General features: G+C 31.4%; 1 protein-coding gene across 3 annotated transcripts in view; it reads left to right on the top strand.

The window, feature by feature from the left end:
* LOC134650950 (guanine nucleotide-binding protein subunit gamma-e) overlaps positions 1–17,442 on the top strand; it is a 55,639-nt gene extending 38,197 nt beyond the window's left edge. For all 3 annotated transcript variants that reach the window (XM_063505907.1, XM_063505908.1, XM_063505906.1), the window contains exon 4: positions 14,747–17,442. In XM_063505907.1, the coding sequence (XP_063361977.1) occupies positions 14,747–14,852 (106 nt within the window). In that variant the 3' untranslated portion in view covers positions 14,853–17,442. The remainder of the gene's footprint in view (positions 1–14,746) is intronic.
* Positions 17,443–17,874: the final 432 nt, after the last annotated feature.

Below are 17,874 nucleotides of genomic sequence, written 5' to 3'. Positions count from 1 at the left end.
TACGTATTTCGTTATTGTGATGATCGCTGATATTTATTAGGTCTAGAGCTGTACATAATTTACTTGTACTTAATTAATGAGGATGAGTATGAGTATGAACTTAATTTTAATGTTAACAAAGACTCCATAGCTCTCCTTAGTCTTACCGTGCTAAAAAAACTCCGAGGCCTGGTAATAACAGAATCGGCCCTCTGGTCTACATTACAGTATAATGTAGGAGTAAGCCTGTCCTTAGAATGTTATTACACAACTTGGTATTTTTGATATAATAATTTTGACTTGAATGCTAATTTTATCGCTTGTTTTGGCCCCAAGGGATGGAATGAGAAAATATATTTCTTTATGGCAATGCGTTTAGTGGGTAAGTAAATTCTTTTCATGAGTTATTATTTGGATAAATATCTTTTAACTAAATAACAAAATAGGAATGTTCAGCAAATATAAAATTTTTCCTATTTTTTTCCGTCAAGCATCGAAATATGGTTAAAGTTTTCCGAGCTCTTCGGGCCCACTCGGTATAGTTGATGAAATAATTAATTAACGTACCTAACTGACAGTTATTGTTGCTGTAAAGTATTGTTTCAAACTACTGCCAGTATATTTTATACCTAAGTCAAGTCTGCTTTGATTTTCACCACGCTCCATGAATATTTTATACCAACTGGCTTTGAATATGAGGTTCTGTTTCACTTAATAAATAAATAAATTTAAGGTAAAAGGTATCTATAAATACCAGGGTTTACAATACACACATTATTCTATATACTTGTCGCAGTAGGTGCACAGACTACAGACATCACCCTATTGTGCCCTCTGCAATTAGCAGTCTGAAACCTCATTCCACTACATCATGTTTATCTGCGTACCGTAAATATTTCCCATAGAGCAACATCAAACAGAATGGTTCATTATACACAGTAGGCATGTCGAAAAACACACGTTCGACAAATTGCGTGTTCGAGGCTCGTTAGCGAGTAACGTTTATAAATTAGCCTCCTAATTGAACTACATAGTAATTAGTAGTAGTAGTGATGTAATTGGCACGCTTTGGTGGTGTATACAAGCTTAAGCATAGATTAAATTATGGACATTATAGTATAGGTACTAGCTTAACAATTAACAAATTATACATAAACCTTCCTCTTGAATCACTCTATCTACTAAAAAAACCGCATCAAAATCTGTTGCGTAGTTTTAAAGATCTAAGCATACATTAGGGATAGACAGACAGCGGGAAGTGACTTTGTTTTATACTATGTAGTGAAGCTTAGAATAATACATTGTCCTAGTCGGTAGTGACGCTGCCTGCGAAGCAAGGGCGTTCGAATCCCGTTAAAGGCATTTATTTGTCTGTTTATCACAAATATTTATTCTATATATGTATTTATAGTAAGTTAGTATATATATCGACGCTTAGTATCCATAGTACAATCGTATTTGCTTAGTTTGGGGCTAGGTCGATTTGTGAAGGAATATACCTACCCCAAATCAAGGACCGGAAAACCCCTCTTTACGCTTAATCCTATCCATTCGGTAACCCAATCAATTCGGTTACCGTATCATTCGGTAACCCTATCATACTGTTACCTGATTGTAACGGTAAGCTTATTGAAACGGTAACCTTAACCTTTAACCGAGTTAATCTCAAAACCCCATCGCGTTAGGGTTTTTGTTAGGGGTTTTTAACCGGTTTTTATTCAGTTATGGTAACCTTTATTATCGGTTGCTTATTGGTTTGCTACATTCGTATTTAGTGATGTGCCGTCAGTCAAATACCTACTAAAAGAAATAGTTAATTTATTAATAGAACTAATAGTTTATTTTGTTATTTTTTTTAATTTTGCTTATTTTAATGTTTTGGTTTATTTTAATGTTTTTGTTTATTTTACTTATTTTGTTTATTATGGTAATTTTTTTATTTTGTTTATTTTACTTATTTCATTTATTTTATTTGTTATTAATTTTGTTAATTTTATTTATATAATTTATTTTGATTATTTTGATTTTTTTATATACATTTTATATATTTTATTTAAATTATTTATTTTATATATTTTATTTATTTTATTTATTTTATTTATTTTATTTGATTTATTTATTTTATTTATTTTATTTATTTTATTTATTTTATTTATTTTATTTATTTTATTTATTTTATTTATTTTATTTATTTTATTTATTTTATTTATTTTATTTATTTTATTTATTTTATTTATTTTATTTATTTTATTTATTTTATTTATTTTATTTATTTTATTTATTTTATTTATTTTATTTATTTTATTTATTTTATTTATTTTATTTATTTTATTTATTTTATTTATTTTATTTATTTTATTTATTTTATTTATTTTATTTATTTTATTTATTTTATTTATTTTATTTATTTTATTTATTTTATTTATTTTATTTATTTTATTTATTTTATTTATTTTATTTATTTTATTTATTTTATTTATTTTATTTATTTTATTTATTTTATTTATTTTATTTATTATATTTATTTTATTTATTTTATTTATTTTATTTATTTTATTTATTTTATTTATTTTATTTATTTTATTTATTTTATTTATTTTATTTATTTTATTTATTTTATTTATTTTATTTATTTTATTTATTTTATTTATTTTATTTATTTTATTTATTTTATTTATTTTATTTATTTTATTTATTTTATTTATTTTATTTATTTTATTTATTTTATTTATTTTATTTATTTTATTTATTTTATTTATTTTATTTATTTTATTTATTTTATTTATTTTATTTATTTTATTTATTTTATTTATTTTATTTATTTTATTTATTTTATTTATTTTATTTATTTTATTTATTTTATTTATTTTATTTATTTTATTTATTTTATTTATTTTATTTATTTTATTTATTTTATTTATTTTATTTATTTTATTTATTTTATTTATTTTGTTTATTTTATTTGACTTATTTATTTTATTAGGATAAAGTTCATTTATTTAACTTAAAAGGTAATAATAAAAAAGCATTACAACTATGAATTAAAAATTTAAAACCTAAACTAAAATTAAAATAAACCTACTTAAAAATTAAACTAATACTTATAATATTATATAAAAACTAAAATGCAATACTAATAAAAGAGATGAAAATAATGTAATTTATTTTATTTATTTCATTTATTTTATTTGTTTTATCTATTTTATTTGTTTTATTTATTTTAGAAACTTACAAAATTAAAAGTAGTAGTAACTACAAAAATTAAATTAATTCAGAATAACATTCTAATTGAATAAAACGTTATTTAGTATAATCCTACATCTGGAATAAATATTCCGTTTTGTCTTTTTCATTTAAAATAAAAGTGTCATGATTTATTCACTTTCATTTTAAACTAAAATAACGAGTGCAAGAATTATTCTTATTCAAATCGATTGGATTAAGAATGAAATTTCTGTTTTTATTCTTATTCTTATTCAAGTTATTTTTTGCCCAAGTCTGCTCTAGATTACTCTCGTGTTGTTGAAGGTGACTATTGAACAAAATCTGCAAAATATCTTTCATGTATGAAGTCAATTATTTGCACTTCCTAGTACCTAATAACATGAAGATAATAAATATACCTACACAGGCGAAGCAACATGCGTATTTAAATCGAAACGCTGCGCTCTGCTGGCACGCGCTACAACGCAAGTGCACCGAATGTTTAAAGGTCGTGGTATTTTCTATTGTATTAGGATATTTAGGATTAAGCAGAATGCGGTGAGAGTCATAGTGACAACAATAAAGCCTTATTATTGTACTACACTACAGTATTGTTATCAGTGCTCTGCCGTGTCATGACTAATTGATGTAATTGTAGATACATGAGTTAGTGGTAACAAGGTTAAATGGCATTTATTTGGTCATATTATACGTCATATTATATGTAGTACAATGTATATAGATAGTAAAATGAATTTCACCCCTCTTTTCAATGGTCGGATTGATTTGAATTTTTTTTAGCGTAAAAGATTTTATTGTGATAGATAGATACATTTTTTGAAACGGCGATGATAATTTTATAATGAAGCTACATAGAAAGTAAACTGCGAAATTATAATTATGATGGTTCAATGTATATTTCTTTGCGTATTAAGTATGTATTTTGTTTATTATTCCTATCAGCCTTGAGGTCTGACGTATGCTATCTCTTTCACACCTACGGAAAGTGAATGAGATAGTAAATTACTGCAGGTAAGAAAAGAGTTCTACGCTTATCACTATAATTAAATAGATTTGCAGAAAGTTGCAGGCGTGTTTCCACTTGAGACCGTCATTTATTACTCATTGGCAATAACAATAGGATTAAGTCGTGGCGTGGTGAATTCTTTGTCAGCATTTGCTAAACACGGCAAGCGTTGTGTCAAACGATATTAATACCTGTTAATTTCCGTCTAAATAATAAATGCAAATTTTAAATATCAGAAGAGCTTTTAAAAACACCATAAGTCTTGGTAGTAACTCGGATACTGAAACCACATACTATAGTTCGTTTTTTTAACAATTATGAATCTAATACGATCTTTTATAGTCTTCTGCTTTCATAAGTAATAGTTATGGTTTTTAAAAAGTGTTTTTCAATTAAAAGACGTGTCAAAATCGCTTACCTTCTTTCAAGTTATTTCTAATGCTAAAAAAAAACGAACTATAAACATAATTCGAAAACAGAAAAAAATCATGAGTATTTTCCCCATTTGTTCCTGCCCAACGTGATCGCCGCGATACATGAGGCGGGGACGTATGGGAATGATTTAAATGAAGCGCCTATTCCCATCTGTGCCCGGCGGGGAGATAGGATAGGAATACACCATATCGAGCCATTCCTTATCCTACCTTTAAAAACATCTTTTTTAGGGTTCCGTACCCAAAGGGTATAAACGGGACCCTATTACTAAGACTCCTCTGTCCGTCTGTCTGTCACCAGGCTGTATCTCATGAACCGTGATAGCTAGGCAGTTGAAATTTTCACAAATAATGAATTTTCTGTTGCTGCTATTACAACAAATACTAAAAACAGCATATAATAAATATCTAAGTGGGGCTCCCATACAACAAACGTGATTTATTTGCTGGTTTTTGCGTAATGGTGCGGAACCCTTCCTGCGCGAGTCAGACTCGCACTTGGCCGGTTTTTTATTTTTTACATTAATTTAGGCACAGTGAGCCATTGAAGAGTTTCGCTATCCACCATCCGTTCAGAGCAGCTGAATTGTACCTGATGATTTAGTTATCACATTAAAAGAAATACGGGAATCGTCCAATACCAAGACTATGCGGCAGTAAATTAAATTTGTAAGATTTTATTGCATAAAATCAGGTATAAATTAGTCAAGAAACATAGTAGTTTCTTGTCTAATTTACTTCTATCTATACGTAACGCCTATACGGCACCCAGACTACATGTTTAATCCAGGAATATTATTTAGAATATAAAATCATGATTATATTTATTTGATTAAGAATGAGATTATTCTTATTCAATTTTTTCACATACGAATTATTTCCGATCAAAATTATTTGAATAATTTTGACGGGAATAAAATCAACATGATTTTATTCTTAAGAATTCTTATTAAATAATGATTTTATTCTTGAATGCCCAACACTGCTTACTAAGTATGTATGTATCTATTTAATTTAATCAAAACTATTTCACCTACCAATGTTATAGATACCCAATGAATATGTATAATGAATTCTGGTATTAATGAAAGATTTGTAGTATTAAAATAAGTTTATAACTGCTATAGATATATATTTTCTGATCGCTGCATTAAGCGGTACAAGGTAAATTACGACTTTTAGCTCATACAACTCACCGCATCTGAAAACATTTTAAACTAAAGTCTATTTTTTATTCGGTAGACTAAAATGACATTTCATAGTATGAACATCATGTGTCATTTCATTTCATACTATGAAATGTTATTTTAGTCTACCGAATAAAAAAAATAGACTTTAATTGCTTATTATAAAATAAGATCATAATAACTAGTATATATGTCATTTGTTAACTATGGTAAAATATCTACCACAATCCGCTAGCGCATGTATCTTTATCACAAAGTGACTTTTTTTAATCACTTAAGATAAATTATACCTAACTAGGTACCAGTAAAATTACTAGTTAGATGAAATTTTTTCTTTAAATCAGTCTTTAATCTGTAGGTACCAAGTGTGAACCCGAAAATAAAAATAATAATCTAAGTAGCATAAAATATAACTAAATAATACCAGATATTACTAGGATATGATGTTGTTTACTTGCAAGTTGCAACCCCTTTTCTAAAAATGTCTAAACTAGAATTGCTCCGAAATTAACAAAAACAATAGGAACACACAGGTATAAAGATAAACAAAGGAATGGCCGCGCTGCGGCTCTCGCTCGCTTCAAAATAATACTGTAATCGCTCACTTATGTTTTCAATTTTAGCTTAAGGACTCAAAGTACAATATTGTTTGAATTGTCAATAAGCGAAGTTACCGGCAAAAAAACTTGTTTGTGCTGGAGGCTTCATAGACCGCCCATGCCAACCACGGTTATTCAATAATAAGTTGTATTTAAGTCTGCGTAAAGATTACAATCGTTTGAACTGGTTCAAAACCTTATTATGAGGTAACAGAATAGACTGGGTTTTTATTTCGGTTACCGGTAACAGGGGTTAACTCGATCTGATACGGTTACCGAATCAAAGTGTTACCTTATCAGACGGTTACCGTTATGGTAGGGGTTTTTATAACCACTTCTAAAATAACCCTATGAAAAACCCCGGTTAAGGTAACCGGTTCCGGTCCCTGCCCCAAATATTTATTTACGATTTATTTGATTTTACTGATTGTTTTTTGCTTACACCATAATACTCAACAACTAAATTTTTTTTAATACTCAACAACAAAAAATTAAAAAGCGGTCATCTAAATTTTTCTTTTCCTTCTTTTAACGGAAATTCGCTATTAGCTCATCTTCGTAGCGTATTCAGAATTCTGAAATATGATCAATTTTATTGCGTCTCTTTTACACTAATCTATGTGCACAAACACGACGTATATCAAAATATATCAAATCAATTTCATATTTTAATATCAGAATACGCCTCCGAAGTTAGATAGCGGGTCGATTAATATATTTTTCGAGACCAACTGGTAACTTCTTATTTTAAGCAGCTTTTGGAATTATTTGTTTTGTGGCTATATTAAAAATACGGATTACGGACCCATTGATGATTAAAAATGAAATGAAAATCTTTGAGAATTGTGTTTTTAATGTTTAACCTAAAACTTCTTAATGTTATGATTTATTAATAACAAAAATGTAGTCTTGTCGCTGCGGACCTATGAGTATAGGTTAGTGAATCAATTATTTTGTGCTAGAGTCTGTGCGGAAAGAGAAGAGTCCTGGAATGTATGGAGCCCTATACATTCCACGACTCTTCTCTTTCCGAACAGACTCTACTGAGTGCTATGATTGTCTCTTGGGTAACACTTTACAACAGTCATTTTTAATCGACGAAAAAACGGAGGAGGTTCTGAAGTCAAAGCGTATATATTTTTTTTATTTTATTTTTTATGTATGATCCCGCATAACTTTTTCAGAGTAGTTCGATTTTGATAATTATTTTATAATTGGAAAAGGTATATACCCCGAAGTTGGTCCCATATAAATTTAGAAAAAAAAACAACCTTAAGGGTAGGAAAATAGGGGATGATTGATTTTTCACTCACCGATTGTAACGTATGACCACGCATAACTTTTTACAGAGTAGTCCGATTTTTTTTTCATTCATGTGTCGCGCTCTTAACAATGCGTTAAAACTAAAAATGAAAAAATAAAAACTTTTTCCAAAAGATATAAAACCGACTTCAAAAAGGATGAAATAAAATATTACTTATCCTTTTTGAAGTCTATGCGTTACCAACTGATATGTTTGAAGTCGGTGCCAAGCCAAGTATAAATCCCATTTTTGAGTGGTATTGTTATTATTTAAGTAATATTTGGTAATTTTAACACCATTTCTTTATGTTCACAAATCATGTAAGAAATAGAGGTGTACCTTTGTAACTATTATCTCCTAGCTCACGGGACAAAACAATGGCTAAAATAAGTTTATTGACCTGGATAACAAAAGGTAATTATTAATTGCAAAGCCCGAATCCTAAAAATAAATTTAACAAATCACTTATGAAATTCCAAATAGCCAAGCAGCCATCGAGCTAACTTAACTAAACCAACACGAAACAAACACAAAACTGATCCAAAACATTTGATTGATTTCAAATTAAGATTAATAGCCTAACTTTTTCCCATAAAACCTTTTTTGTATGAAATGAAATTGATGGTTTTTGCTAACTCATAAAACGGCGGGCTTGCCCAACATCACGCACTCACACGCACTGCCAATGCATCACAAATCTAAAATTTTATTTAATTTTTGATTTATTTTATTAATTTTTAATTTATTTTAATTTATTATTTAAAGTACACCACTTTTTTTAATTTGTTGCTTGTCAAATTTTAATGTTCTTAGACTTTCGCGTTTTTAACACATATTAACTCACATTTATAGACGGGTCTATCGCGAAATTTATTTTATTACCTTTATTTACCGACGTTTCGACACAGGTTTCACTGGTCGTGGTGCGGCTAAATAAATTTCGCTATAAACCCGTCTATAAATGTGAGTTAATATTATTTCATATATACTTGTTGGCGTCCCTTTTGCACTTCAATATGTGATGTGACTTGCACGTGAGGGACTGCCATCAAGGAAGTCATAAGTATGTTCATCAAAAGATTCGGTAATGATGACATTTCCAAACTTTGTCATTGTAATTGCCATGCAAAGTTAGCTGGGTCCGACTTTAGATTTGTGGCCGAACATCACACACTGCCCAGCGTGGTAACAGAAACAATAAATTACCTGTGTCAAAAATAATTTCGTGCGGTATCCCAGATTTGTGTATTATTGTTAGAGAAAGGTGTTTCGGGATCCGATCCCTTGTTGAATAATTTATCAAAGCCTGGGGAATCGGTGAGAGGGCGCGGTCTGAGTTGTGGCGGGAAAACCTGGTCATGTGGTGTTGGATGTAGACTCGGTCACGCTAACTTCGCACTAACTAACTTGGCAGTCAAAATGCATATATCGTGGCCAGATCATATTAGATTTTGATAATTTCATGAAATGCCGTTTTAAAATTGATCACTACATGCATAGTGTGGTAAAATTCGATTTGACTTTTTTATGATGTGGCCAATCAATCATTTTATAAAATGATTGCCACATCATGAAATAATCAATTCTAAGATCTGGCATATTTCATACTTGACGTAGCATTTGACAATCATGACATGGAAACTTAGCGTGGTCCGCCTCTTAGAACTCAGGTACCTATCCTACGCTAAAATGATACAAAAATACTAAAACGGTATTTTTCCAACCAAAACAATTTATTAAAGATTTTCTCGCTTTTTACCTGTTATTCTCTAATATATTTACTCTTATTTTAAATAATTTTAACATCGCTCGCAGTATCACCCCATCTTTTACACACAAACAAAGGATCATACCATTTGCTAAACATTATTTCGAATTTAATGTAGATTTGTTTCGACAATTTACGGGCTTTGCTTCCCTTCTTTGCCGTAGCCTTACCACGACTGTCTTAGAAATAGTTATTTGTACAACAAGAGATCAAAGTTTGATATTTCTTCGAGTGCTTATTTTGAGTCCCGTGCAAGCAAAAGGTTCTATACTAGAATCTTGAGCGTAGTAAGGGACTTAAAAGCGCACGAGATGTAAATAACTTTGATCTCGTGTAGTTCACAAAACTTTTCACCTCAGCAGTGAGAACATATTAGAGAACCCGAAAAATGTATTCCTTCTTCATCACTTACCTATTCACTCATGTTTTCTTAAGATATACCAACAATTAAGTTTTCACCTCAGCAGCTCGAACAAGGGTACTTTGCTACTTAAAAACAGTGAGCAAAATCGCATTTTGCTCATTTTGTCTCACTCAGTGAGCAAAATGCGATTTTGCTCACTGTTTTTAAGTAGCAAAGTACCCTTGTTCGAGCTGCTGAGGTGAAAATACAATTAAGCTATTACTGAACCGGTGAGCTCCATCTTAGGCTCTGTCTTCACTTTCCATCAGAGCCAATTTAATCGCCTTATCAGTTTATTATAAAATGTATAAAATAGAAAAAATAAAAAAAAGTATCTAACAGATACATTTCCTAACGTCTGCGTAACTTACTTTCTATACATCACGCTCGCACTAATATGCATAGAAAATAAGTTACGCTCACGCTAGCTAATATGTCAGTGTCAAACTGGTGGTATCCGTAAAGGTGCGAAGTATAGAAATCGAATTTCTTGCCTGGGGTCTACCGCGAAAACCGAAATTCGCAAATTGCGGGGATCTTTCTCTTTTACTCCAATGAAGGCGTAATCGGAGTGACTGAGACAGATGCCCTCAATTTGACTTCGATTTTCGCGGTAATAGCCCTATAGGGCCTGTAGGTACTTAATCGCTAATAGTCCCACCGCATATTTATATTCGTATCCATAAAACAAACAAGGGGGGAACAAGGGGGGAAGGGGGGGGGTTTCATACAATTTTCCAAACATCACTCACCCTTTATGCTCGCTTTGTTTTTGCAATTTCAGGTATTTCCTTTCCATTTTCGCGTCTTTTCAAGTAGGTAAACATATGAGATCTTTAATATCCGCGAGTGTCGTCATATTTCTGGAAAAATAAAATAAAACCTGCACCTAAGTGTTCTATATCAAATGTAAATATTACTAGCAATCCTGTTAAAAATAAAAACAATGTCCAGTACGGCTACCATCAGTTTGGCACTGACATAAACGCCGCGCCGTCGAGAACGTAATTTACTTTCTATACATCTCGCTCGTACTCGCATATTAGTGCAAACGATATGTATAGAAAGTAAATTACGTTCTCGATAGCGTCAAATGTCAGTTTTGACACTGTCAGTGACTACGGGCTCTGAAAAACACTCCAGTTCAAGTCTCCCTTGATGACCCCTACGAGTTTTTTGCTCTGAACCCTTGCTCAGGGACTCAAAGGGGCTTAAATTATAACCTGTATAGTTCGATTTAAGAAGTTGTAAGTAAGTTTTTAAAAGCTCGGTGTGCCCCTTGCGCACTAGACACAAAAGCCCAATAAAAAGCAAAGGGCCTACTCGCTGCCCGGCTCAATAAAGTCCCTCAAAAAAAAACGGGTTGCACTTATGGAGTGCCGGCAGAAGTGAAAACTCAATGACTAATGCAAAATGCACTATATATAATTGAGGTTAACGCCATCGCCATCTAGCGTTAGCGTTAATTACTTGAAACCCCTAAGCACATCACTGTTAGTACTCGACTTATTTTAATACCAGTTAGATGGAAACTCACAAGATGGCATTTAAATCAATAAAGAAAAACTCAATGACATTGAAGTAACAGTTTTTCGATCAGGTCACGTGACCGTCTTACGTCTTACGGTCACGTGACACCTGTTACGAGTTTAACATTTTTTCCCCATAACGTCACATATTTCTAATGCTAAGTAAATCGGAATCCATTTTGTTCCACATAACATAAACATCAGTAACTAGACACTCACCATTTATTAATGTTTACATCAAAAATAAATTTACGAGCGTACGAGAATTATCGACTCGTAAAACGGCGCGAAGCACTTTACGCGGTTATCCGGGTGAGAAAGCGAGACAACGCTATGCATGTCCCGCTCGCACACAACAACAACAATGGAAAGACGTTGTTTAGAATAAGTTTATAAGCATGTTAGTTTTGGGTTTTCATGCTTCTAATTTGTGTAAATCTGTGGATAAGATAATAGGAAAGTGTCTCTTGTTGCACGTGCACGTCTACGCACTGCCTCCTTATTTTTCTTTTAATATCATGTTATTAAATTGTTTATTTATACGTCTCCCAGATCTTACCATTAGATATATGTAATTATTGACAGCTAAAATTATACTTATTGACAAATAAAGTTATGCCATTGTAAAAAACAAGCAACAACGGTTGCACTCCGGGAGTGCCGATAGAAGTGAAAACTCACCTCACTATGTTACCGACGCCCGGTAACACGATACATACGTTTAGCGGAGGTATTCTATTTATTTATTTATTATATATTATTATCATTCTCAAATAAGATCACACTTTTTCATTGACATGTTTATTTACATACTACCATGACAACGTCAAATTATTTGAACATAGGTAAAGAGTCTTGAAAAGGAGTCCGCAACATAAATGTCAAATAACATTGAGTTTTTCTTTATTGATTTAAACACCATTTAAATTATGAACGGCCACCTTACGCCTTACGGTCACGTGACACCTGTTACGAGTTTAACATTTTTCCCCCACCTCAAAAAGTGCCCAGCGCCGCTAAAGCAGTTTTCACTTCAAAAAATATTGTTGATTAAGATAAAACTTTTCAAATATAAAAGAGAACACTTTGAAGACAACACGTTTTGCTTTATTTAAGTGATTGTAGTTATAATTATTAATTACATTTTGTAAAAGACGTGTAGGTATATTTTTAGTAGGTTTTTTTTATAAGAAATATTCCTAAAAATTCTTTGCCAACGTGTTATTGGGCCATCCTGTAAAGTTCCATTTTCTGTAATCTACTTGGAATGGAGACAACGCAACAAAAACAAAATGAAAAATAAATTCACAAAATTTATATTCCTTCAGACATTTAACTAAAACCGTAAAACCGCATCACGTTATCACGCATAAAACTACTTTAAACTCTCAGTTATCCAAAAACTGCTCCGTTCAGCCTTTAAACAATGGGGAAGTTTAAAATGGAAGTCATACGTAGATGTTATTTACGATAAGAGTCTAACTTTGGGCATAAACCGTTGGATATTTCGTGAGAGTAAGCAGCCTCTTTATTTTTCGTTTATTTGCGCGGATTTATCCACTGGCGTCCCACAGTCTTAATAGTACCTAAGAGTACTAAATCACTACATAGTATAAAACAAAGTCGCTTCCCGCTGTCTGTCCCTATGTATGCTTAGATCATTAAAACTACGCAACGGATTTTAATGCGGTTTTTTTAATAGATATAGTGATTCAAGAGGAAGGTTTATCTATAATTTGTTATCCCGTGCGAAGCCGGGGCGGGTCGTTAGTCAATTAATAAATGGCACAGGGTTGATTTTGTTTATTAGTTCGAATTTAAAACGAAAAAAAAAACCGTTTTTCTTATAGGCACTATTTTTTTATGATGTGCCGCTAGGATAGAGGTTATAATCGCCTGGAAAGCTGTTCGTTTCGAAACATCTTTCGTTTTGAATTGTACGTAACAGCGCGGTTGTTTCTTGTTTTATGATTGACTAAATATCCTCCTAAGGCCCAAGGTCCTACCCATAGTACTTATTAACTTTGTTATTCAGACCCAGCTCCTTCAACAATTGTGTAGTCATAGCGAACCACGGTCCTACCAGTAGGACTTAATAGAAAACCCATCATTTTGTTTTTAAATTACGCGCTTTTAAATTACGAACTCCTAAAGGACTGTTTTGTTTTGTCTGTGAGCCCTTTATAAATTCGCAAAAAAAAAACAAAGTGCTGTAGTAGGTGCTGTATAAAATACAATAACATTAAAAAAAGTCTTCTAAGTACTTGGGTCTGAATGAGTATAAAACAATAGTACTACTGGTAGGACTACGGGCCGTACTGACTACATACTCAATTTTTCGTTGGGCCTTAGGAGGTTAAAGACCGCTGCGCGTTCTTTGCGCATTTTTTTTATCTGTTCCGAATATGGAAAATGGTTTGGAACATAAGAACATAACTTATCGCAAAGTTTATACACTACAATGTTTACCTAGATAGATATAAATATAATTGGCGTAGAAGCTAGGTATTTGTTAAAAACCGACTTTCCAACTTAAAATTTCATATTTCGAGGTAAACCCTTTATTTGACTCGATCATTGTTATTTCTTTCTACTTATTATTGGAAACATACATACCTACACTTTTAAATATACTTATGTAGATAAAAAGAAAACAATCTATTAACGGTATTATGACAGGGTTATTAAATTATATTCTGAATCTTTCTGCAAGAATAACAAAGCCAATATCTTATTAAACTTCATTCGATTCAATCGTTAACAGATTAAATTAAACTTGGAAAGAGCGAGATTAATTGGAACGCCGCGACTCTCAACTAGTGAAAAGGCTGTTTTCTTTGGGGCATAAGAGGACTTTTCAAGCGCACCTACTAATTTAATTAAACTCGATATAATTGATTTCATTCATACTGACTTCGTATAAAGCGAGGAAAGTTCAAATGACAAATTCCATTGTGCACAGTATACCTACAGTAACTTTTTAAGGGCTTTATTTGAAATAAAGGAGCATAATATTAAGACTAATAATCTTTAGCATTGTGCAAATGGGGTTTTACTATTTTGTCAAACTACTGTTCGATCCTAAGTTTTATAAATCCTAATTTTATCACGTATGACGTCACTGAAGATTATCTTAATATTAATATTACCTATACAGTAGGAAGGAGCTAAAAATAATTTCGTTTCTTTGTATTTTCATAAGATGTTTTTTTCCCAACTGTGAACAAACATCCATCATGTTTTAATACTCGTAATTCTCTACCGAATCACCATATATTATTCTAACTTAATGAATGTTTATTCTTTGTTACAGAATGAGGGAATACGTAGAGGAAAATGAGAAGAACGACCCCCTCATACACGCGCCCGACAAGAAAAACAACCCTTGGGCCGAAAAAGGCAAGTGTGTCATCATGTAATCATAAATAGGAACTAAAATATCACCAGATTCTAAAATATACGATCACATAAAGGATGAGAAGTATAATATCACAAGGGAGTTGCTCAAGATGATCAAGGTTTTGGATGACAGTCAAGAAGGACCATCGGGCCAAAGCCTTGGGATGCATTCGATTTCGTTCGTAATTTTATTTCACCATTTCTAGTCTGTTCAGAAGAGTGTACATTTTGACTGCGAAGGATGTACTTATGAATGTTCCGTTGACATTTAAAATGGTTGTAAATACGTTAAATTTTGTATTTCTAGTAATAGAATGTTTGGTCGGATCAATCGGTAGAGCTAACGGGACGGTTATTAAATGAAAGTTAAAATGTAATGAGAATATAAACAAAAATTAAATGTGTTACAGCCGTGTCTGTTTTCGTATATTAAGATTTGAGAATTTATTTTAATCTAAGGTATCGGGAATAGCTTCGATGGATATTTTAGTTGAATCAGTTACCTACACTTTAATGTCAGAACCCAAGCGGTTCCATGCAAAATCAAAGCAACTTCCTCTTCCATTAATTTGTATGGAATTGCTGTGGATTCTAAACTTCACGTATGTTTATGTCAACTTTTAACTGATCGCCGAAACTTTGCCATCGAAACATAGCATAAACAACATTTAAATGTGATAATTCTCCGAGCTCATGAATTTTCGCATTTAAAAATATATATTATATAATAATAAATCTATAGGGCATCGCATGTCACAACTTAACAAATGTTGGCGCATCACACGTTATGAATGTTATGGTTAAAATTGGCAATAAAAGGTGTGTAGATGATGAGATCGTGTTTAAATATAGATTAGTGAAAGTAAACTAAATATAAGGTAACTTTGATGAATAAAACAACATAATCTTGTTCGAAACCGAAGTATTGTTAAGCTGAATTAGGATACTTTTTTATGAACACGGGTACATTCTGCAGTGCCATTATCTAAACTTAGCGATCTATCTTCTATTCTACTTTCAATACCATATTCAATATTATTAGGCTTTACCCCCTCTTCATTTACCGCTCTTATATTCTACAAATTTACTGTTTCGTTCCCTTCATTATGTTTGTCTACAATTTTAACGTAGCATTCGATTAGAATAGCATAATTCAAAATTAAATTGAAAATAATCTACCTAAGTCGTTGAAAGTTAATTCGTTCAATGCAAACTATCGTAGTTTCCAAATAAACTTCTTCTAAATTATCTCTTAAGAATTCTCGGATGAAGACCCTGAAATGTTTTTAAAGCTAATGCTTTAAGAAGATCTCTAGATTCATTTAAAGTGTTAGTGCAGGAACCGTCTCAGTGTCCTCGACCTAAGTAGCACTAATCTATTCCATTTAAAAGGATTAACTAAATCCTACTTTGATTAAAATAGAAAAGTTTAAAAACTTATGCACTGTAGATAATTTAGTATAAAAATAAAAATCTAACCTTACACTAAAAAGTCTCTATAAATTTTAAAATCTCTTACCCCTTTACCATATCTAGAAATGAATTACGAGAAATCATTCTGGCTGTGAGTAATTCCAGTTTGTTTAGGTGCTTCACTCATCTATCAGTCAGTCAATGAATTTTTTATACGAAGAAAATGCTAACACCGACAATAATTATTCATGCTCACAATTCATTTGTGTTAGGGCTTCTAAAACTCTTTAAGAAGGTCAGTATTTTTGCGTGTTGGATGAATGAACGCAGCTGGAATTGAAACCCGTGAATGAACATAAGGAAATAAATAACAACTGAGATAAAGTTGGTTTCTTGTCATCTCTAATGTTATTAGATAAATGTACACACAAAAATGTATGATCTTTTTAAGACTGTGCTAAGTAGAAGCAACGAATATCAGGAATAGATAATGCACCACCAAATTGTAACCTAAGTCAATTTCTCATACGTATGCTATCTCGTTCTTAGCCACATCTCCCTTCTGTTCTCCTTCTGTCTCATCACTTAGTTCTCTCTTAGCTACGATAGTCTTAACTTAGGCTTAGTAAGTAATTAGTAGACCTAGGTTTAAATAAGAAACAAGAGAGTTGTTTGTTAATCTAATTATACTAAAAATGCAATTCAGAAAATTAATCTTAGACATAATTAAATAAAATGAAGTGTAATCGTCTATATAAAAATTACATAGTTAATTAAGAACTTGGGATTAGCTTTCGATGGCAAAGTTTCTAATTATTGTATAATTTGTGTGCAATGGGAGCTATTCTCGAAATATCGATATTCCACTAAGTTGTTAACGTTTGTTTTATTTATTGATTTTAATCTAAGTTTTAAACCAAAGATTTCCTTGTGTGATTCAATGAGTTCTGTGATTATGAAGATACAATGAGATTTTTATAACATCATCAGATGTCATTTGGACGTCATTGCATCGTCAATGTCACATTTTTTAAGCTAAGAATAAACTTAAACAGTAATTTTTAATGGATCAATCCAAAATTTAATAACTAGATAAGGTGATATTGGAAATGATTTTTTTAGAATCAATAGGTTTAAGGTATCGTATGTTATTATTAATATGTAAACAGTAATCACTGAAATAAATGAAAATCTGTACTTCGCTTGTTTGATTATTTTCCTTAAAATCCCACGAGCCGCCCGTCATAAGTAATGGAAGTACATTAGGTACGGTCGAAGATTTTAATTACGGACCCATTTCGTACCTTGTCACAGTGACAACCAATATGAAAGTCGCTAGAACCTCATACTATTGTCACTATGTACGTACGTCTATGTGTATACGTGTATATGTGTATACGTACAAAATGTGTCCGAAATAAAAAAAATTGGCCGCAAATATAATATACCTACGTATATTCTGTTGTACCTTTTTTAATGGGCTATATAATAAGATCATATTAAATACATATTTGGGATCTTGACTGTACCCATTAATCCACAAAATTAAAGTGGCTGAAACTGAACGAGACAACTTGGAATCGACCTAAATCTTTACTGATTCCTAGAACGACCATGCATACCCAAAAT

The sequence above is a fragment of the Cydia amplana genome, chromosome 9, assembly GCF_948474715.1.
Source record: "Cydia amplana chromosome 9, ilCydAmpl1.1, whole genome shotgun sequence".
NCBI classification, from domain to species: Eukaryota; Metazoa; Arthropoda; class Insecta; order Lepidoptera; family Tortricidae; genus Cydia; species Cydia amplana.
The sequence above is the reverse complement of the archived record's forward strand: the minus strand, read 5'-3'. Positions and strand labels throughout refer to the sequence as shown.